Here is a 22,532-nt window from a genome sequence, read left to right as displayed (position 1 = left end):
AAGAGGAAAATAACAAGAATATCAGACCTGTTAAAACTGCACTTAAAGTTCTGTCAGAAGTGATTAACTTGGCTCAGTAATAGACATTTACAGCGACGATCATCATGAAAGAAAAACAAACAAATGGAGGACTGTTTTTACATGTTTATTTCACTATCACACTAAGTGCTCCCATTTCAAGATACATCTCATTGCCTTGTTCTTAAACTGTGATGTCTTTTGGAGTTAAAGTAGAAAGAATACAGTTTATGATCTAGAAGGTGTGTGTGTGTGCCAAAACCCTGTTCACCCCCCAATCCCCCCAAAATAAAGCACAAATTAACAAAACACATGAAATGGAGAGAAAACTGATGTCATGTGCGAGAGCCCCCTCCTCAGCCACAGGGTGCTGGATGAGGTGGGTATGAATGAGGGCACCTTGATCCAGTGACGCTGGTTCCAGACTCTCAGGTGACTTTCCAGTCAGGAGAGGCTATAAACTCAGGGTTGGCTAAAACTCGGGTGTTTCTACGGCTTTAAATTTGGGGTCTCAGCCGGAGTAAGAGGCAGTGAAATGACCAGGGGGCACAATGGATTCTTAATGGATGTGAGAATATTCAGGGATTCTTGGCTGATCTTCTTAATGAGGTGCATCTTTGAAATAAAAAACAGTGATGTGGGACAAGGTCTATGGGATAAGAGCCAAAAGGAGGAAGAGAGCACGTAGTTTCAGAGAGTGTGGATTAAAGGTCCCTTCTTGAGCGCTGAAGGCATTTAAGGGTACAGGGTTTTTTGGGGGGGAATGCCAAGATAACACTAAGGCTTAGATTTTACTCAGCTGAGAGGTTCTGCTACTCAGAAACACCAAGAGGTCCAGTTTACATGCTCCCTTCTTCCAGTGATGCCTCTGTTCCCACAGCCGAGCACCATCTGGATCCCTAACACATACAGGTATCCTTAAATCAGCTTACAGGGGCTATGTACACTCAGGCACAGGTTTACACAAACCACAGGCCTTAAAAAAACTGATTGATCCAGCTGAGCTGACCTGGATCAACTCACCCACCCCAAACCCTCCCACCCCACCTCAACTCCTCAACTGGAACACCCCTCCCCAGGTCTCCCCCTGCAATCTCCACCCTCTCCTTGGGTGGCTCCAGTGCGGGGCTCAGCGGATGGTGTATCTGACATAGGGCACTTCCACATCCTCGTCTGACAGGTCGTTACAGCAGAGCTCAAACACCAGTGCTTTCACGTGCTTGCCCAGCTTCTTTTTAGACACCTTCGTGACAATCTCCGTCATACTGTTGAACACAGAAGAAACATTTGGTTTGAAAAGGAATAAAAACACTCATCATAGAAAAGTGTTCATTTTTTTAAATTATAATACTCACGGCAGGTCCAGTCTTTCTTTGAGTTTGGCAGCAGGCATGAAGAATGAGTAGAGCATGGACACTCCCTGAGAAAGCATGGTGATCTCCAACTTATGCTCATTCTGACAAAAGACAGAGGGAAAAGTGACAAACTTGTCCAAAATAAGGAGAAAATGTAGTAAAAATGTCAGTTGAACGTACTTTGAAGTAATCCAGGAACTGCCGGAGTGTCATTTCCTCCCCGTTAGGTTGCAAACCTGTCACCTCAAAGCGATCCCACAATGACCATTCGATCTCATAGTACTGCAAAAACAAAGATCAAGGATTCAGGGGAGCATCCAAATGACAGAACATATCTGACCTTTCCTTTCATGTATTTTGTTGAATCACAGCTTTGTCCATGTTTATTTTATTTTCTCCTCAGCACACACTGATACCATCAGTGTGAGAAGGTGAGTTGAACTCACTTACACCCAGACAGATGAACCATCTGCCTGGTGCATCAGTATTAGCATGGCTGGATCATCATTGGAGCAGAGAAAGCTAAATGCTACGTTATGGTAGCTTTCAAAAATCACCCATGACAGCTTGTATTTTATCAATGGTAAAAATTCTCCTTGAATTTATTTTTCCTGTTTAAGCAGCTCAAGGGTTGAGTAAACAAATAGTGGGAATAAAAGTGCAAGTGCCAACCTTGTGTTTGGGAGCAGCGATGGGCTCAGAGAAGGCGAAGAAAGGCAGGGCCAGGTTCATGAAGCCGTTTTTGAATGACTCCAGTTTCTTGTGTCCTTGGACAATTTTGATGAGCTCCAGGCACACCAGGCCAACCACAGCTGCTGTGGTAGTGGCGATGGCAGGAATGATCTTGCCTGCTATCAGTTTGCTCTGATTTGGAATGAAAGACAAGAGATATTCAAAGAAGTGAAACTAGCAGCCAGAGAAAAGCCTGGAAGTTGGAGGTTTAATATTTTTGTTGTTAACTTAAAAAAGCCAATAAATAAAACGTGCCCCACCTTGTGCCTGTCTGCAGGAGGAATGTCATAGTTCTCTGCCCGCAAGTTGGATGCTGCTACGATAAAGTCCATGTGGAAGTTTGTGTCATCATCCTGGTAACAAAAGATCCACAGTTAAAAGATCAGAGCTACAATTACTGCAGGATGAAGATGAATTAAAGCCCTGACGCATAACTGAAGCATTTAGAAAACCACAGTTAAGAAGAAAGGGCGAGTACCTTCTCAAAGTCAATGGGGCAGAGTTTAAACTGGGAGGACTCAGGAGACGGCAGCTGGACTTTTAACTCTTCCAGTCTGGAGTCATCTACAAATAAAACAGGTCATTCAAATGTGGATCTCATGGCGTCAAGGAGGAGCAGCTGAACTTGTAAAACCATGATCAACACGAACAACTCTTAACTTACCAACAGAGGAATTGCTGTTCTGCAGGTCCTGGTCAGACACGTGGATTTTAACCCCTGAGCGAGGAGTGAATACTGGCACCTTGACCTCCTGTAAGATCTTGATCACACCAGCACGATCAGTGCTGCCCTCTATGCCGTACGACTGAGCATACAGGTTTGCTCCAGCCATAATATAGTCCATGTGCAGCTCCTACAGGAAATCAACAGTGTTATTATCTGAGGCTGGTAGAAAGTGGTGCTTACATAAAGGAAGTTTACTTCAACTCACGTTGCTAGTGCTGAATTCTAATGGGTGGGGACACCTCTTTGGGCCAGACCAGAAGGGGGCGCCAGAGCTGGTGAGCTGAAAGAGATTATGGATGTGCTGTTATTAAGAGCCACAAGCAAAACTTTAAAATTCATCCATGTTAGTTTTGAATGAAAGACTATTACACTCCTTGATTGTTCGGGTAGACAACAGCAGTGAAATGACAGATTAGGAGAGATGTACAAAATGCAAAGAACAAAGCCTCTGTGGTGATTTATGCTGTACCGTACTGATGCTTCCTATTTAAAGCCTTTCACATACAGGAGTAAGCTCTGACTTGACTACAGGTAACTTAACATGTCCATGTTAATTCCAGCAGAAGATCAAGACACAGTACACAACTGCAGCCCCCTCATACAATGTAAATTCGAGTTGTAGAAGCTTAAGTATGAGCAGGTCTGGGTGCAAAACCCATTTCCTTAAAGAATTCCAACTTGTTGAGGATAAATTTTACAAATTAATTTCCTCCACCGCTTCTCTTTGACTCTCAAAGATCACATCCACTCCTTTTGTTTACCTCCTACGCAACGACAGACATCGTGTGGCTGCTAGTGCTAATGAGGAATCTGCTCCCTGAAAAGGTCACAGTGAGTGCCACAGGTCCATCAGTCTGAGGGTGGTTTGTTTTTGCAGCATCAGAAAAACAAATCACGGGCTGCTGCAAAGTTTGTTTATGGGCGGTTCCAACTAAAGCCAGCACCATGACCAATTTACTTAAACATCTCAAACAACAGCATGCAAGCCAGTACGAGTGTCACACAAAGAGATACAAACAACTGTAGAAGCTAACCATCACTACCTGAAAAAGCAGTCTACATCATTTATGACAAGGCAGGTTTGTCAGTTGGAGATCTTACATGAACCAGAGCAGATTCACAAGTTCATGCATGCTATGTCCTAAAACCTACTAATTACATTGTTAAACAATTTCCATGCACATCTTGATGTTAGACAACTGAAACCTTAAGAGTCATGACAGATGGACAGAATACAAAGCAAGATACTAGATGCTGAAATAGAATCCAGAAAAATCAATGAATGCAAAGGAAAGTTTGGCATCTTGCCTGGATGAAAACAGGTGAAAAAGCAAACGAGGAGCTTAAAATTCATCATGCTGTCAACTGTGCGTTTACCTGATCTGGGGGGAAGTTGTGCAGAAGCTGGCGGATGTTGTTGCTGTACTGGACCTGCCAGTGGTTGCGTGCCCAGGCTACACAGGCAGCCCAGTTGTGGGGACAGTCTGTGACAAGACTCTTGTAAACAGCGTCCAGCACCTCCACAGGCTGAGCTCCAGGAAGCTTCAGAGTACGCTCCATGAACTTTGGATCTCTGCAGAGATATAATCATAAACTTTACAAACTGGTTATAAACATATGATGGGCTTCCAAATTGTTAATCTGCCACCAGCGACAGTACTACTACTACTACTACTACTGTTTGTTGCACTAGAAAATAAAACCACTTGATATTAAAGATTTTACAGACTCATGGAGTCATTTGACATTTATTAGTAAAAGATTTTCAGGTAAAACTGTCGCATACAGAAGTCTTTATAAGCTTTTAAATGCAGAAAAATATTATTTGATTTTTTTTTTAAAATAACTGTGGTGATTATTTTAAGAAGGTCATAAAAAACTGTGAGCTAGTAGCTGTGTTGATGATAACAAAAGTGAACTCACGTGAGGTACTGCATGGCGTTCTCTGGTGGCTGTTTGAAAACACCCTCAAACTCATCCCGGGCCCACTGGAAGGACAGTGTTCAGAAAAGATCGTTAGAACACACATTTAGAGGGCAGTGTTTGTGTGTATCTGACAAATTAAACATTTTCCAAAACCTATTCAAGAATGCTTTGTGATAAATTTCCACTTGAAGTGGCCAGTGTGATTCAGAGAGGGGATTATCATCTCATGGATTGCGGCTGAGTTTGATGGTTAAACGAGTATGTCATTTATTACGCAAAAGCATTATTCACACAAAACATAAGCTGAAATGAATCAAACTTACCTGCAGTGTGTGTTCAATGGCATTTGGGAAGTTTTTGAGAGTGCAGATGGGGATGGACTTCTCAGGTGGATCTTGGCTGGAGCTGTATGACTCTGTGAGGAAGGGGATCACAACCTGGACGTTGCCTTTGGTGCCCAGAGTACCAGACTCCAGTAAAGGTTTACGGTAATACACACACCTCCGATCCATGTACATACCTTAACATGGAATACACAGTAAGCAGCTTAAAACAAAGTCGATGGCAATTACAAAACTTGACAGAACTTGATTTTCAAAGAGCTAAACATCTGAAAAAAACTCTTTAGATGAATGAAATTGCCGACACTTACGTGCATCAACGTTATCCAGTGCATTGGCCACCCCATCAAGGCTTTCAAAGAAGTCGTCGTCATAGATCCTCTCTGTGTCAGGGCCCACTCTGTTCTGGTGACCGGTGATCCTGATGGAGGGGTTCATCTGCTTCACTGCAGCAGCAGCAGTGTCACTCTTCATTTTCTGTTGCAGCATTCACACCAAATTATTCAAACTGGGCAAATACCAACATATGCACAGCAACTGAACCAAAGATGCATGCAATAAAAAAATATATTTAATATTGAACACAACAAAGTGATTACACCTGACAGCACATAACACAGCTGTGTGTTATCCCAGAGTTAGCCCAGGTAAACAATACAACATTACACTGTACAAATTCCAATCTGCTCTCTGAAGGGTCACTTTACTTCATTTATCACCACATTAAATAACACACACTCTAATACATCAACTCTAAACCGGTGAGACCCAAGCAATGCCGTTTCCATCATCTTTTACACTGTAATATCCCCACTCATCAGCAGAGGTCAGATGAAGAGTAGTTGGAATGAACACGAAATGTAAAAGGAGTGTAGATAGGAAATGATAAATTCAGTTCACCAAGAAATGGACAAATGATGCGTCACTTCATAACCCCTAAAACAGAAAAAGTCTGAAGCACATAAGGAAACGTACCGTGACGTCTGAGGGTCTGAAGAGGAACTGTCTGTTGAGGTTGGACTTCTCGATGGTGTCCATGTCTGTCACAATGACCTCACCCTCGCCGCCCGCCAGGCCAATCATGGCAAAGTTTTTCAGCAGTTCACAGCCAATTGCACCAGCTCCAACCTGGAATGGCAAAAAAAAATAACATAATAATATAATAATAATCAGTAACACTGCCAACATCAACATTCTAAAAAATCAGATCGTCTGTTCACTTTGGTCAGCACTGAAGGGTGATACCTTCCTGTTTAATATGCCTGTCAAAATGGATGGCATCATGACAGAAAAGTGCTGACAAATAACACACACTTTTTTTTAAAATCATCTGTCCCTCCCACTCTCCAAAAGTCCACTTTAGTGTTTGTCTTTGGCTCAATTTGAGTTTTACTCTCAATGGAATTTGTTGACAACATAAAAAACAATGATAGAGGATCACTCAGCCTATCCTTCCCATCTCTCATAGTAACAGGATGCAAAAAAAAAGGACGTTTTCTATTGGCCGACTCACCAGGAAGTAGCGCTGCTTGGCAAGCATGTCCTGTAGCTTGGTGCCAAACACAGCAATCTGTCCATCGTATCGGCTGTTCCTCTGTAAAAGGTAACAGAACAGGTCAAACACATCATTTTTCAACATGAAATGCATCACTCGTCAGTATGAGTGCATAAATAATCTTACCGGGGCACACTCTTCCTCAGTTAACATTACTCCTTCCTCCTCAGCCAGGCACTCCAGGGCATCAAAGTACAGCCACTGTGTAATCGGCATAAACTTGCCTGTGCATGCCTAGAACAGCACAGATTATTAATATTCTGAAGAATTATACAAGATACATCATTATAAAAACCTATGTGGGTTGACGGGTTACTGCAGTACATGTCCAGACATGTCTACTCCCTCTCTTCCTTAGCATCAAGTATGACTAAGATATAGGTATATAGAAATTCAATCTTAAAGACAACTGACTTCAAAGGTGACTTCTGAATGGCCTACCTTCATCACTTCCTGTGCAGCCAGACCCCCAATGAAGGCATTGACAGGGGCCAGGTCACCAGCAGCAAGATATGACACTTTTTTGATGAGAGCTTCATCCAACTGCTCCACCTTGGCTGAACCGGTCTGGGCAGAGTTCACTTCTTTGGCCAAAGCCAAAAACTCATCACCATCAGTCTGGAAAACATATTGATCAGCGTTTAATTACAAACTGCAAAATAACCCGCTGTCCATACACATTTGGCGTACAGGTTGCCATGCAGTACTCCAATGCGACTGGATGAACACTTTTTCCATGATTCTATTTTTGCATTGAGTGAGAAGGCTGAATAATGTGACTTCATTTAGTTGCAGTTTGTTTTTTTCTCTTAGGCAACAACAGTCAAATCTAATGACACCTGACTGGTAAAGAGACTGAGGGTTTAATAAAAATGAAGTTAAGAATCGAGCTACATCACAAATTGTTTGTTTCTTGCAGCAAAAGTGCTAATTTAACTTAATGTTACAGGTGTTTCACCTGACTCCAAGGTGACGGAAGGTGGTTGTGTTTCTTCTGGAAGGCGTGGATAGCCTGGAAGCCCACATGCAGTTGCCCTGGACGATCAAACTTGGCAAAGTCTGTCATGAGGAACTCTGGCTCAGCCATGGAAGAAGAGATGGATTTCTGCAAAAAGTAAAACGAAATATTGAGGATAAAACTATCTCATGGTGGGACTAATAACAAATAACCTGATGGTGCTGTCATGAGGTTTGCCGTTTGAGCATCACTGGCAGATGGGCTTCAAATTGGGAGTACTGTATTGTAAGAGACATACTGCCATGTCAGCCTGACATTATTTGATGGGGAAAATGGCTTCTACTTACAAAAGAAACCTTCTTGGGCATCTTGACCTGGGAGACGATTCCTCCTCTTACATAGTCGGTAAAGCCAGCTGTGTCACAAATGCTGAAGGTGTAGGGGCCTGGACAGAAAATGTTACGTTCATATGACACAGTCATAACCAGGAGGAGGAAAGAAGTCTGTCATTCTCCTAAATAAAAAACAGCCTTACCCAGAACTTTAATTTCCACTGGCTGGCAGCCATTAAGCTCTGTCATACCCTGAACCTCTGTGAAGGTTACATAGTCTCCACTCTCAAAGCCATGACGAGCCTCATCCAGACACGTCACAACCCCTGGATTGTCCTGCAGAAAATAAAAACAGTATGCATTGTTTAGTGTTGCACAGAGAGGTTTTCAGGCTGCATCTACTTATTCTTCAAAAGCTGCAGGCAGTCAGACTTATGTCCTCAGCCAAGTGACAAACCTTTGTGATCATAGAAATCATGGCACTCAAAGGCTGCTCTCCATTGGTGTCGTAAACAATCATCTCCTCACCAAAGTCACAGAAGAGCTGGCTACAAAATAGAATATAGGAACAAGACTATTAGACTATTATCAAATGGATAAAATGTACAAATTCCAAGGAATCCAGTGGATCAACTTGAGGTGTTTGAGCCTTACCCAAACAGACCACGAGTGTCTGCAACAACCAGCTTGATTCCTTTGCTGTGGCAGAAGTCTCCGATTTGCTGCTGCTCGTCCAGAGCCGAGTTAGTCAGCACTACCACCTGAGTCACAAGACACAAATTTGATCATTTCTGTTTTTGGTTCTCTATGCCAAATGACTGGAGCACGAGCGTCCGTCCACTTATACCTGGAACTTGGTCATGTAGTCTTCAGTGAGTGCTCCGGTGTAGGCAGTCACAGGAACATAGTTGTTGAGTTCAGCCAAACGAGGCTGACTCACCTCTGCTCTGTTCTTTCCCAGGTCCTCCTCCCGGAGGTAAAACTACAAATACAAAAATAAACAGACTGTCAGAACTCATTTGAAACTGACTTAATGAAAATTATTTAGCCAGTTAAGGTGGATTTGTGCCAGAAGGTGAAACAAAGGGAAAGAGAACCACACTGAGACACAATCTGTTGACAGGTAAAAATAATATCCAGCCATGAAAAGGCTGTCGGGTTATTTTTTTAGTCCTTTTAGGGAAAGAATCATTAAAATTTGGCAATCCTTTCATCTTCTCCTTTAATTGGTTTTCAGATTTTATTCTTCTCAGATGATCTTTAGATAAGAGGGACAAAAAATGTAATCACGTGGTCTCAGCTGACCAGACATTTGTTCTCTTTATCAGCTACGTGTTTTATTGTTCTACTACAGGAAAAACAAACCATAAGGATTGCGATCAGCAAATATTCAACATAGGCAGTATGGTTCAGTTTGAGGGACCATTGGTTTGCACAGAATTCAGAGTAACCATGAACCACATCTTACAAGCAAGGACTGATGTTTATGACCATTAAAATCAACATCAAGTTTTCACAGCACCTATTTTCAGACATGACCTTGTTGTCTATGGGCCTCCTCCTATAAGACAACTCATGTGCAATAAGTACCAATATACATAAATAAGAACTGAGAAGGTACACTGGGGCAAATGCCAGACATGAAAATAGAAGAGAGAGCACGAGGTTAAGCTCTGGCTCGCTCATCACAGATCCAGCTCTCCTTATCATCACAAACTTTTCATTTGAAAGGGGTCAGAGGCATCATCATCATATTCAATTTTTACAATGAGTCAACCATGAGTTACAGTGAGCATGTTTATATCAATGTGTCACATGTGACCTTTCACAAACATGAAGAGCAGATGGAGGTTGTTTTTTTTATAAAGGCTGAACCGACAGGAACATTTGAAAAGGTTAATAGATAAAAACATAATTCAGACAAGGATCAACACTGCCTTAACAAGTTTAGACTGAAGATGTGTTTTTCATTATAACTGGAGAACACATTTCATTAAAGTATCTCCCATCTACTCACTGAAACTGATTTATTCTTGCAGCATGTGTGTGACAGTTTTTAATACAGCTGTTTCACACTGTATTCTTCTGGTGTCAGAAGAAAATGTGAAAACTTTACGCTTTTTTTTTTTAACATAAATTCATAAAAGATGACAAAGTATGCTGCTAGCCTCTTGCCCTTTCCCCTCTTATGATCTGTCCAGAGAGCTCCATGATCGAGCAAACCTGTTGATACCATCTTGAACATGACCTGCCATGGGGCAGGTTAACTTAAGGCATTGGATTAGAAAAAGATTTAACTCTGTAACAAGTACAGCTCCTTCATAGTAAACCCAAAGTTAACACTTACGTTAGCTTGCTAACCCAATCTTGCTTCTCAGTACGCCCCCGAACCATCTATCCATGCCTTTATCTGCCTTAGAAATCAGAAATCAGGGACCCAGACGGATAACTGAAAAGAAGCTCCCTATGGAAATGATGTCCTACAACAGGCTTTGGCTCTTGTATGATTATGACCCAGGAAGAGGCCACCCACTGATAAATCTGGGTCAGTCCATGGTGAGCAAGGGTGGGGGTGGCAGCAGCACTCTTTTTGGATGGCAACAGTATAACACCAGTGACTCAGATTAAGGATACATCACAGATAAAGGCCTCCTGCACTTTGGAATCAGGCTTAAAGACGATGGGTTTAGAGATGAATTTCCTCACAGGATGAGGGAACTACTGCCTTTTTAACTGAATACTAAACATTACGCTTCCGTTACAAAGTGGGAATATGGCTGCTTCTACACACCTGAGAGGAGAGGTCTCTCCATTCTGCAACTCCTTGGTCATGAACAGTAACACTTCTGACTCCCCCGAGGATGACATTCTTGGCAATCTCCACTCCAAGGCCTCTCATGCCAGAGATGAGGACATTGGAGTTTTGCATGCGCTTCATAGCATCATGGCCCAACACGTAACTAAAGAAGAAAAAAAAATGTTTAGCTAAAACATTAGATATATTACTACATGCAAATCAAAGAGGGAAGGAATATCACATTCTTTTTCTACAGCAGGTGAATAATTCAGAGATTTTCAAACTTACAGTTGTCTGGAGTACAGGCCTTCATCAATCTCAGCATCATTGCCATTCTTAGCCATGCCCTGAGTAGATACAAGAGGGGTTGCCATCAGTTTTTTGAATCCTTTTTTGCCCAAAGTGTACTGTGTGTATCAGAGTGAGATTTTGTACATGGTTACTAACGTTGGCCGGTGTGTGGGATAGATCAGTTCTGACAGAGTTAGAGGAGGAGCAGTGGGATCCCGTCTTCGTCTCTGTTCCTGACAAGCGACGCTTCTTGGACAGCGGCGAGCTGGACATCTGTGCATCAACATATATGGGTTAAAAACTGTTAATATTAACCACAAAGAGCTTTTTTTTTATTTTAAAACAATGTGCCCATCACTAGGTCATTGATTCAGAGGAACATTACACTAAAAATGTTAATATATGTAGGGTTCAAAATCAATTAAAAAAATCAATGGCAAGGGTCAAAGTGTTTCTTTCCCATTTTTTGTTTTCAGAACTGCTTCAACGCTGTCTGCATCATTAGTATCTAAGGTAAATGCCACCCAATCCCCCTCGTGTTGAAGAGAGGATTTCTAGTCCAGGGAGCAGCTGGGCTGGCTACATGCCAAACACAAATCTGTTAGAAAACGAACTGAGCCTAGGAAGAGACATGAATAGCAGCATTATCAGTTCTTTTCATGCTCAGAGACAGCACTGGCTTGTTTATGTTCTTCTATTGTTCATTATACCGGTGTTTAAGGACGGCCAACCTCGTTTCAACAAAAAGAGCTGAATCATTAAAACTTCACTGCGGTAAAGTGACACCTCACAGTGACTCGCAGGTGTGGACACACCTCAAAATAACTACTGGACTTGGACTCCCAACAAAGATGGATAAGGGCGTTGAGTAGCAAAAAGAATATGCGAAAACCCAAGTACATTATGTTGTCAGAATAATCCGGCCGGTCCCGGTTACTTCAGGAAGTGAAACAGGCCGCAGTCTCTCAAACACACTCCCAGCGCACGGCAAACACGGGCAGTTTCCGCATCTAATGCAGCAGGATTACCTCCAATACGTGAAGCTGAACGTTAACAACCTTTCCCACGGCTTCAAATAATGTTTGGCCAAGTCGCATTCGGTTAATCTCTCTAATGGGGCTGTCGTTTCATTGTAACATGAACGGTTGCTGTTCGCCGAAAATGAAAATAAATGCACATAGCATGATACAGCAAAGCATTTAGCCGCCCGGTCGGTGCTGTTACTGTACTTCACTTACAAGACCTGATACCTAGCTGCTAAACCAATTGAAAGCTTTTATCGTCCGGGGAAGGTGGATCTATTATCGGTTAAAGACACAATGGTAAACAGATTGACTACAAAGTGTGGCACTAATCAGATAAAGTGATTTGGCATGAGGACACAGACGGAACATTCATAAGTTAAAAGCAAGAAGACAGCAGTCTGCCACCCTCTCCATTAGCGGCTCGGCCTAGGCCTGCATTTCCCCTAGTGCGGAACACAACTTTACAAGCTAGCTGCTGAAGCTATAATGCAACCTGCTTACAAAAGACAGCAACCGGTTTATTTTGACAGCTAGCTACCTTAGCTCCTCTACCGGTACGGTTTACTGTTTCAACGCCCTAAAACATCCAGCATCCAACTTTAGCACTGAACAAATGCATTTTGAGGAATGAAAGACTAGCCATTAAGACTCGTGCTCCATTGATATCTCTTTTCTTACCAATAATCCTTCTCGGTCCCTTCCCAATGCGAACCCGCTCCTCTCCCGCAGTGTCTAGATATCACAATTAACGACGGGAATAAATTGGACGAATAGAACAAAGTAAAGAAACGCGATGCGGGATTAGGTGGGTCTACACTATATTGTCGAGTCACTGGGTCTCTTCTATGTAATTGCGCTGCTGGCTTTGCGACTGCAGACGGGAACAAAACCAAAATGGCAGATGAGGAGAAAGGGGCGGAGGAGCTGTGACGCAGAGGCTAAAATATTCAACAGGAAAGAGCGGCTGTGATGGTGCTGTTCATCCAGGCCCGTCGCTTATTGGTCGTTACAGAGGCCAACGCGCTTTTGTCCCGCCCCTGCAACCAGAGCACGCATGCCATGTATATTACTGTACAATAAACTGCAGGACCTCAAGCAGTTGATGAAAGAAACATCTTGCGGGTCTATTCAAAAACCCGGACCATGAACACTAAAGGCGAAAATGCAACGTGGGAGCGCAGACCATTTGGTGTTGTATTCATGGCTAAAGAAAGCGACCAATACAGCAGGAAAACTACAGATAGCAACATCTTTGTCTGGGAGATGGGTTTTTGTCTCGCTGTGGAACAGAGTAGCACACACAAAACATGCCACAATAGAAGAAAGCGGAAAACCATCCTTGAGAAGGGCCAGATAGTGTACCGACTAACTGAAACGAAGTGTTTGACGTTTAGAAAATGGTTTTCTTTCCGTTTTACAAATCTCCTATGAACACAGATTGTGCTGAAACGATCAGACAGGTGAACATTATTACAGGCTTCTACGTACCGCTACAGTGATGCTTAGCGTTTGGGCCCTTGGTCACATTAAGGTTAGGGGTAAGCATTCCTTGAAGAGGAGGAGTATTGGGGGAGGGGGTGCCTGGCAAATGACAAAGGCCCAGGAAATGTGGGCCGCATATTCTCGGGTACACATGTCGGGGGGGACCCCATTCTCCTGTTGTTGCTGTGAAAAATAAAAAATCTACGTTCTCCTACGTTTACTCTGAGCAATAGACGCATGGGAATTGTTCATGTTCACGTAAACATGCTGTCCAACTTAGCAAGCTATAGGGAGAACCAAGACAGTACTACGTTACTGTGGTAACATCGATGTCTTGCTATCGTACCGTTAACCAAATTCAGCTTATCAATATTGCCAGTAGGTTCGAGCAAACGCTGCGTGGTGCAGTTAGCTAATGCCCCTTTCTTAAAGGTCCCTTTAATCAATATTCGTTACCAACTAGCTTTCACGCTACCCTTAACGGTATTTATAACAGAACGCAAATTAACACAACATTCTCGTGCACATTCAACGAGCAAATGCAAATATAACGTTGTGAGTAAAGTGCTGCGTGACAGTGGTTGGATAGCAACGGTTAGCCTTTACGAACAGACGAAATGGTTGTAATATCCGACGGCGACAAACATTATCGACCACCAATAACGCAGATCAAACGACTGCGTAGTTATTGGCCTGAGTGCTGCTAGCTTTCCGGCTATCTAGCCACCCAACGACTTTTTCCTACTTGTGCCGCTATGTAAGCTAACTAGCTAACGCTAGCCAACTAGCTGGGGCTAACATTACCAAGAAGAGAGCTTACACAAGTGTACAGAACTTACCACATCCGATATTACTCGGCCTGTTCTGTAGTATTAAAATCAGCTTGTATTTAAGCAAGAAAACAAAAAACAACGTCACAACTGAACACAGCCGCTGACTGCAAACTAAAAAGTGTGTCAGGGTGGCGGGCTCTGTGTGAGTTTTTCCGCTGGACGGCTGCCTGCCCGGCTATTCCCGAACCGTTTCCCCTCACTCTATTTCAGTTGAAAGCAAAGCAAAGCAGCAACATGTGCACGTTACAGGAACATCCATCACTCCTGACCAGAGGGTGCACCGAAAAGTGACCGTGAGTTATTAAATCTTAGAAGAACTTTCTATTTGTTATCAACGCTGAACTAAAGCCGAAACAATATAAGATGTCAGATATTGTATGTTTTTTTCTCGGCTAAATTGTATTCTAATTACCTGAAACCATGAGAAATTTCCTCACCCCCGCGCCTCCGCAAGAATGGACCTATCCGAATTTCACGCAAGGTTAGATGGGACTTGTAGGCACGGTGTGTGAGAATAGAATGTATTGTCAATACAATCTGTGGAAAACATTAGTAAGGTTTTTTGTTAGATTTTTAGAAACGTTCTGTTTATTCATTCCCATCATGGAAAATACCCAATAACAAACCATTTCTTTTTACCTTAGATTGAAAACATATAAAACAAAAGAACTCCACGTCTTGTTTAACTTTTATTGAAAGACTTGCAAACAGCACAGTTAACACAGGACAGAAAAGTGGATGTCTTGACTTGTTTGGGATAACAGCACAGAATCTGGTATTACATAGATCCAAAAGCATGACAAACTTCAGGAGGACTTTTGTTTAAACATCTCAAAAAAGGAGAAATGTAGACAGCACTGTCCACATGACAGTGCCAAGCTGATGTGATTACAAAGTAGGAAGAGGGGGCAACATTTGGGTCACTTTGGAAAAAACAAGAAAATGGGTGCAAGTATTTGGGTGCATGTATTATTGAGAAGCCTTTGTACAGTATCCTTTATTTAAAGATTTCCCATAGCTCTCCAGCAGATGTGAAGGACATCACAAGACTTTAAATTGCAGTTCAAGTTTAAATACTCTACATGATAACCCTTCTTAACTACCAGTAGCTTGATCATTTCAGTTTTGTTGTATTCTGTACAACTGTGACTGCAAGATTTCCCTTTTGCAGCCTTGCTTTACAAGATGCATAGCTACATAAATAAAAATGAGCAGACTGTACTGAAATGGGAAGAGCTGATTTTAAAAAAGTTCATGTCAGTTTGGATGTGAGGCAGCTAACAACATGGGAGAAAAAGAGCAAGAATAAGGAGCCCATCTGCTGTATTATATACAGTTGAGAAGAATAACGCAAATCATAACACTTCCTCAGCTGTTAACTCTCACCATTAGCTGAGAGCTTTACCACACTCTTCTCGCTTGTGATATTTATAATTAGCAGGTTGTGTGGAGGATGTGTGGTAAGCAGCCATGCACACAATCTGGGTTTCAGATGCAAACACACCTCTGAGTACTTGTTTTATAGCTGGAATAAAGTCCACAAAATCCCATAAGCTCCAGTCATGTGTGTATTTGATAAGGAGAGTTGTCTTCATTCAGATTCTCAACAGAAAGCAAAACTTAACACTGCGTGGTTGCATTTCTCCTGGTGAAAGGGTGAATGATATTTCTGGGTGAGACACAGTCTCTAGACCCTTAATTTTAAACTATAAAATGTTCAGTGTTGTTGTATCATTCATTCCTGCTTCATAGCCCCCGGCCCATCCCAGCTCTCGGTGACTGGGTGGAGCGAACAACATCCCTCTGTACATCCCTGTCATCCTGTTCTCCTGCAGCCTGGGGTGAGGATTGTGTTGGAGGGGATGGTGGGGGATAAGAGGGGGGAGGAATGGAAAGGCGAGGAAGAGATGGCAGTGCAGGCCTGGGAGAGGTCGGAAGAGGCGGTGGAGTGGCTGAAGTTGCGGTTGTGGGGTGCTGTGAAGAGCGAGCTCGGGAACTGGCAGGGGAGGCGTGGGTGCTCCGTGCACGTGGTGGTTCAATGGGGCAGTCGCTGATTTGCTCCAGAAGTGAGGGCATGTCTCCTTCAATCTTCTCCAGCACAGCGACCATTTGCTTTTCTATCTGTTCGATCACACTGTCCATTTGCCAGTCACTTGTTGTGCTGCTCCCACCCCCTGGATGATGCAACCCAGTCCCATACATCCCTAACCCTGTTCCACCTGTATACAGGGAACTGTATGGACTCCCGTACCCTCCTGCTATCCCCATCCCTATTTCTGGATTGTATGGTGTAGCATGACGGCCTAAACTGGCAGAGCTGCCAACTGTATAACAAGCCTGTCCTGTTGGGGGACCTACTCTTGCTGTGCTAAACTCAGCGCTGTACCTGTCTGTCCTCCTGGCCTCTCTATCCCTTCTATTCATGGGACTACCATCTTCCCTTAACCTAACTCCCAGCCCTACATCTGCCCCAGCTACAGGTCCTATAGCTGGAGTGACGGCTGCTACCACTGACCTCTCTGCCACAGCCTCTGGTACTTGTGTCTGACACCAGCTTCCGTCAGTGTCATCTTTCTGCATCCCTGGCCTCTTATCTGGTGATGCAGTCGCAGCAGCAGAGCTTGCAAGTTGAGGACCTTGGAGTGTTGCAGCTATCTTGCGTTTGGGATCAAGGGAAGGGGATGAGGTTTTTTTCTCTGAAGAACTCTCAGATGTCTTCATGGGGGATGGTTTGGACTCTGGAGCAACTTTATTCTGACCCAAATTGGCTGCCATTTTTCTTGCGCCATCACCTGCTGCTTTCTTTGCACTAACTTTGCCAGGCTCCTCCTGTGGGAGCTTGGGAGCTGCATTTGCCTGCTGATAGAGAGGTTGCTGCATATCTGGTGGTGAAGTTGCTGCACTTTGACCTATGCTTGTCCTAATTTCATCCTGTTTTTCCCCAACCTTACTCCTAACATCATCCTGGTCCAAACCTGCTGGTGTGCTTTCAACAGTAACCTCTAAAGACACACTACTTGATGTCACCCCTCCATCACTTGTCCCTTTGTCTCCCTCATCACTTGTCCCCTGTGACACGCCACCTTCACCATCTCCTACCTCTTCACCCCCCTGAACATCAGCTGAACTGTCAATCAGTGCCTCTGAGTTCTTCAGGCGTTGCATGAAGGTGGTGACGCGGATCGCTTTCTGTAAAACAAACAGATGCACAGAAAGAGGAAAGACAGCACAGTAAAATTAATTAGATTCTTTTTCTATTAGGCAACCCAACACTGACTTGTTTCCCTAAAAGGAAAAAGAACATGATTCTGTGGCTGATTATGGCAAAGCATAAAAGATAAGCTTCTAAGACATGACGAAAAAGCCCATCGAGGCACCACCATACTAAGCGCTGAGATGTGACTGGTTTGATGTGGACAGTGCAGTAAGATTAGTGCTGGTTGTTGACTTCCAGGAGGCTTTGACAAATCAAACCCTGGTTTAAATCAATCTCAAGTCTCATTCTCCCCAAGCCTCTACTTGTTTACTGAAAAACACAGAGAACAGATCAGTGTAAATCTTTTTGTTCGCTCTTACACACATCTGACTCCCTTGATATTCAAACAACAAAAGAGCAAGGGGAAATGTATGAGCTTAGATGTTGTTTCCAAACCAGGGTGTAAGTTCTCTGGAAGCGGAAAGCCATTGGGCACAGAAATGTTACAGAATTCAGCTTAACTGCGCAGCTTCTCCTTGGCTTCAAGTATGGCTTGAATGTAATACGTTGGTACAGTATGGGGCGATGAGCCAGGATTCACGTAAGAGGGATGACACAGGGCATTAGAGTTTAAAGAACTGTCATTCAACAGTCCGCAGTGGCCTATATCTCACATATCCTTTCTGTTACTCCCTCTCCTTATCTACACAAATATAACAACTGCATAAGCAATGAGCACCCTCCTAACTTGCAGGTTATTGTGTTGTTTAAATCAATCTGGATACAAAGACGTGTGCAGATGAGGAGCAAGAAAGGTGCAGATTGGGCCACTTTGAACATCTGGATCTAATCCTATAAAGAAAAGTGGGGCAGAGTGGATGGATCTCTTCTAGGACAGGCAGAGTGACAGTGGGCAAGAACAGGGCTGATGGGAAGAGTTTCACCAGTGCAGACATGATCAATGCATCTCAAGGCTGACGGTGGTTAACAGGAAGTGCTCATGGTTGGTTGATTGTCAGCCTCTTCTAAACTGGAGAGGATGTACAGCCATCAAGAGATGTTTTTTGTTATTAACTCATGTCTGACTGAGAGTGAAGCTCTGCCCATGCTCTGTCCTTCCACTCTCCCTCACAATGAACTACAATACCTTCAACTCCTGGGAACCACATGGGGAAAGAAAGAAGAGGGTTATAACTGTTGCCACCTCTACCTTCTTGGGTTTATTGCATTCACCACTCCAAGGACATTTTCATTTTATCATCAAGTTATATGGACATTTAATACACATCTTTGCACATTTGCTCACTGGGCATTGAATAGCTCACTATGGATCAATCTTCAACAATTTCCAATCATTTTCTATGCTATGAAATCACAAACTTTATTCACAGCTGCAGGGGGAATAAAAATGAACCCTTACCCTCCATTTGGCCTTTGCAAAATTCTTTTCAAACTGAGCACACACTCCATCCTTCAGGTTCTTCTCCGATGCACCGTTCCCAGCAATCCTGGCACAGGTGACAGTAAGTATGCAAAGTGATTGCAAACCCAGTAGAGTGCTTAAATCTTTGTATTGATACAATTTTGTGACCGAACCTACCATTCATGCCAAAGAGCATCCTGTGCAGTGATTCTCAGCATCTGGTCCACCTCCATGAGCCGACAGACAAGCTCCTTAGCTGAGAGATCAGCAGCAAAGAAGAAAAGGGACTATTTAAAGAGAGAGCGCCAATCCACATTTTCTGAATCATTTATAATTTATAACGACTGAATGCTCAGTTGTCAGTCATTTCCTGCTTTTTAAGATGCAAAATGTCCGCAATGCCCCTGTTGTATTTAAAATGCAAAATGTATGATATCTTTGTGCATCATGTTGCCACGTCTTGTGAATTAAAAAAAACAATCTTTATTTCAAAAATTGCAGCTAGAAAGATTGATCATTGTGGAAGCTATCATAAGAAAGATGACAGCAGGATCAATCACTTGAATTCTATGACTCAAAATAATTAGATAAATTTTAAATTTAAAGAACAAGCCCATACACATCTCTTTTCCCCATACCTCCATGACATTATGCTGGTGGACTTCTAACTGTGTATTTAGTGCCATCACGTGGCTGAGATGTGTACCTGCAGGTGAAATATCATCCCAGTATGGAGAATCGAACTCAAAGTCCCCGGCAACAATACGACAGAAGATGATACGATTGTGCAGATCTGTGTTCTCCTCTTCTGTCTCATCATAAAAAGGAGGGTTCCCCGATAACCTGCAGAGACAAGAACACAAACAAAAAGACAAATCAAGGAGAGTTATTTAAAATTACAGAGCAAGTAACTCCTAAGAAATAGAATGATAGCTTGAGTTTAGTTTTACACAAACAACAGATCAATCTGGGAGTTTTCTTGCATATCAATGAGCATAAAACTTGAAATTGGAAGCAAGTAAATGTCAGTAATCAAAGTGTCAAGAAACTGGAATAAGTTTTTGACTCCTCAAATAACTCTTGGAAATAGAATGAGTTATAAAACAAACAAAGCAATTATTCAGCCGAGCTTTTATATGCAGCAGTTTGTATTGTTCTTGGTATTGAATTAGAGCCCTTTACATTATTGATGGAGACTCACAGTATGAACATAATGACACCCACAGCCCAGCAGTCCACTGGGCGACCATACCGGTGACGAGCCACCACCTCAGGAGCTGATAGACAGGAGAAAAAAAGAGCACACACAGAGCAAGATTAGAGAAAGAGAGCTGTGCATGGCTTGGATTTTCATTTATAAACCATCACAGCACATTCATAATTCTTCCCTGCATCAACACCAGCTCCCCTTTTTCACCCGCTCTGCTTCTCATTCCTTTCCTGTCAGGGCCTCTGTTCCCTTCTCTTATTTATTTGTCTAATTACTCAGCTCAGCATTATGAATAACTGTCCTGACCTCTCGCTGGAAAGAACCGGGACAAAGCGCAGCTCTGCACTCCGAGCTGCCCTCGCACAAACCTCAAGAGAGGAGCGAGACAGCACACGGGAGATCAGTGAATATGAAAAGGGAGGAGTGGGAGGAGAGGGAGAGAAAGGAGCTTTCAATTCTGCGTATGTGTTTCACAGGGTTTCATGACTGTTTCTTTATTATAACAGTCATCCCCTGACATATGATCTTCAAAAGAAAAAGGAGGTAAAGAAATCAAAAGGTAAAGTATGCTCCTGGGCTTGTACTCACATCAAATGGTAAACCTAATGGAAGGACGTGGAGTTGGATGACAGAGGAATTTAAAGACATAAAGGTGTTTATAAAACAGAACCAAAATAGGAGTATCTTACCCAAGTACTCTGGTGTTCCACAGGGCTCTGTGATGGGCCCATTCTCAAACCTCGACAGGTAGAAGTCTCGCAGCACTACTTTGTTGTGGTTGTTTTCTGTATAGTACATCAGGTTTTCCAGCTAAATAAAAAGCAAAAGAGCAAAAGGGTTTTCCTATGAATACACGCAACTTAGTCCAACACTATGCTATTGCATTTGACAATGTTTGTTAGACAAACAGTATCAGCTAATAAAGAAGGCAAGTAAGTCTTGATTGTTGCTGTCATACTTTAAAACAGACATGAGAAGACATCTAATAATCCTTTCTTACATGTGTGGCTTATGATGGTGTTGTGGTTTGAACCATTGCTTACTGGGGATAAAGATGATGAATATTTCTATGTGAGCTGTGCAGTAAATGCATCTAAATGCTTTCATATATTTGTATTTCTTGTGTACTTGGTTGACTGTAATGACTTTAAAGTTATGCTAGGTTAAAAACTGTTTGATACCAGAGACTCAACAAACAAAATTTGATTCCATCTCTTTGCAAAAAAAGACTGTTCAAAGTAAAGACTGATCTCCTTGAGTAGAGGAAATATGTGTTTCTTTATGAGTAACTGCATTCTTGCAATGACTAGAAAATGTGATTTTCATTCAGTTTCATGAGCTCAGAGGATATGGATCCCACACCACTTGGAAAGAAGATCCCTGTCTCCACCATTAGAGGGAGTGTCAAGCCCAAGAGATGCTGTAACAGCATCCTAATAGCTTGATAATGAGGGACAAAGCTATGAATCAAGACTGTATATGCATGCACCACTAGAGATTGTGTTAAGCAATAAAGACAGAGTATACTCCCCTGCTAAAACTGTTATCAAACATTGAGTCATTAAGTGAGATGCTAATGTATGCATAGCTCTTATTGCTCCGCAGAGGTTCTGCAGCCTATATACGAGAAATTACCTTCTTGGGTGTGACAGAGATGAAGTCATCTCACTTTAAAATTTTTATTGTTCTTATTTCTCTCTGTCTCTTTAGAGTAAAGTTGCAAGCCTTTGGATACTGTTTGATCTTAACTGCTCTGGCTTTGCTCGTACACCTGCCACAGAGCAGGGAGAGGGAAACCTCTATTGCAACTGAGTGTGTACCTTCAAGTTCCTGTGAACTATGTTGAGGGAGTGTAAGTACGCCACAGCTTCCAGGACTTGTCTGATGACATTGGAGGCATCTCTCTCTGTGTAATTCCCTTGGTCCAGAATCCAGTCAAATACATCTCCTCCTGTTGCTCTGCATGCATACCATCATACACGCACATACACACAGGCAAACACACAAACACATAAGTGAGAGGATATCATTGCACATATTGCAGAGTACACTAATAAAAATAGATGCAAGTTTCTAGGACTGTTAACCACATGTTGCACCACAATTATTCACTTAAAGCTTCCAGTAACACGTTTACCAAAAGCCCTCTGCTCTACTCATTTCGTCCATTAGCAAAGCAATCTGCCTCTACGAGCCTCGAGCCAGCTCTCCTGAGCAATTAAAAGTTAGACTATCGGTCATTACTCTAACAGACTTGGTGCCGGAACCTGTGTAAACGATGGGTGTGATAAACACATATCGCCCGCAGCAGGAGAACTATTGCCTGGGCAG

General features: G+C 42.7%; 2 protein-coding genes and 1 non-coding gene across 4 annotated transcripts in view; all 3 read right to left on the bottom strand.

Annotated features, from left to right (window-relative positions):
- Nucleotides 1-132: 132 nt before the first annotated feature.
- On the bottom strand, nt 133-14,596 carry uba1 (ubiquitin-like modifier activating enzyme 1). 2 transcript variants are annotated; one of them, XM_074681455.1, is made up of 26 exons: nt 14,379-14,596; nt 11,189-11,305; nt 11,030-11,088; nt 10,736-10,904; nt 8,792-8,926; nt 8,599-8,705; nt 8,402-8,492; nt 8,148-8,280; nt 7,960-8,057; nt 7,613-7,759; nt 7,096-7,272; nt 6,781-6,888; nt 6,613-6,693; nt 6,075-6,227; nt 5,411-5,576; nt 5,082-5,278; nt 4,756-4,820; nt 4,210-4,405; nt 3,038-3,112; nt 2,770-2,959; nt 2,584-2,669; nt 2,366-2,458; nt 2,046-2,237; nt 1,554-1,655; nt 1,374-1,474; nt 133-1,283 (listed from the first exon to the last, which is right to left on the bottom strand). In XM_074681455.1, exons 2-26 carry the CDS (start codon nt 11,303-11,305, stop codon nt 1,148-1,150), a joined length of 3,174 nt encoding a protein of 1,057 aa, XP_074537556.1. In that variant the 5' UTR covers nt 14,379-14,596; the 3' UTR covers nt 133-1,147. The 2 variants fall into 2 exon arrangements, with proteins under 2 accessions (XP_074537556.1, XP_074537557.1); XM_074681456.1 differs by lacking the exon at nt 14,379-14,596 and adding an exon at nt 12,736-12,954.
- LOC141800087 (small nucleolar RNA U6-53/MBII-28) lies at nt 1,768-1,886 on the bottom strand. Its single transcript, XR_012599292.1, has one exon. It is a non-coding gene; the product is annotated as a small nucleolar RNA U6-53/MBII-28 (small nucleolar RNA).
- A 469-nt stretch (nt 14,597-15,065) lies between the features above and the next one.
- camkvl (CaM kinase-like vesicle-associated, like) overlaps nt 15,066-22,532 on the bottom strand; it is a 50,875-nt gene continuing 43,408 nt past the window's right edge. Inside the window, exons 5-11 of the mRNA XM_074682408.1 lie at nt 22,022-22,160; nt 20,891-21,011; nt 20,193-20,268; nt 19,698-19,834; nt 19,169-19,247; nt 18,989-19,076; nt 15,066-17,561 (exon numbers count right to left, since the gene is read on the bottom strand). Coding sequence (XP_074538509.1) covers nt 16,119-17,561; nt 18,989-19,076; nt 19,169-19,247; nt 19,698-19,834; nt 20,193-20,268; nt 20,891-21,011; nt 22,022-22,160 — 2,083 coding nt within the window. The 3' untranslated portion in view covers nt 15,066-16,118. The remainder of the gene's footprint in view (nt 17,562-18,988; nt 19,077-19,168; nt 19,248-19,697; nt 19,835-20,192; nt 20,269-20,890; nt 21,012-22,021; nt 22,161-22,532) is intronic.

Source organism: Halichoeres trimaculatus, unplaced genomic scaffold, assembly GCF_033239565.1.
Source record: "Halichoeres trimaculatus isolate MK-OKI-2021-1 unplaced genomic scaffold, fHalTri1.1 fHalTri1_scaffold_11, whole genome shotgun sequence".
Classification (NCBI taxonomy): domain Eukaryota; kingdom Metazoa; phylum Chordata; class Actinopteri; order Labriformes; family Labridae; genus Halichoeres; species Halichoeres trimaculatus.
This window is presented reverse-complemented; position numbering and strand designations above follow the sequence as displayed.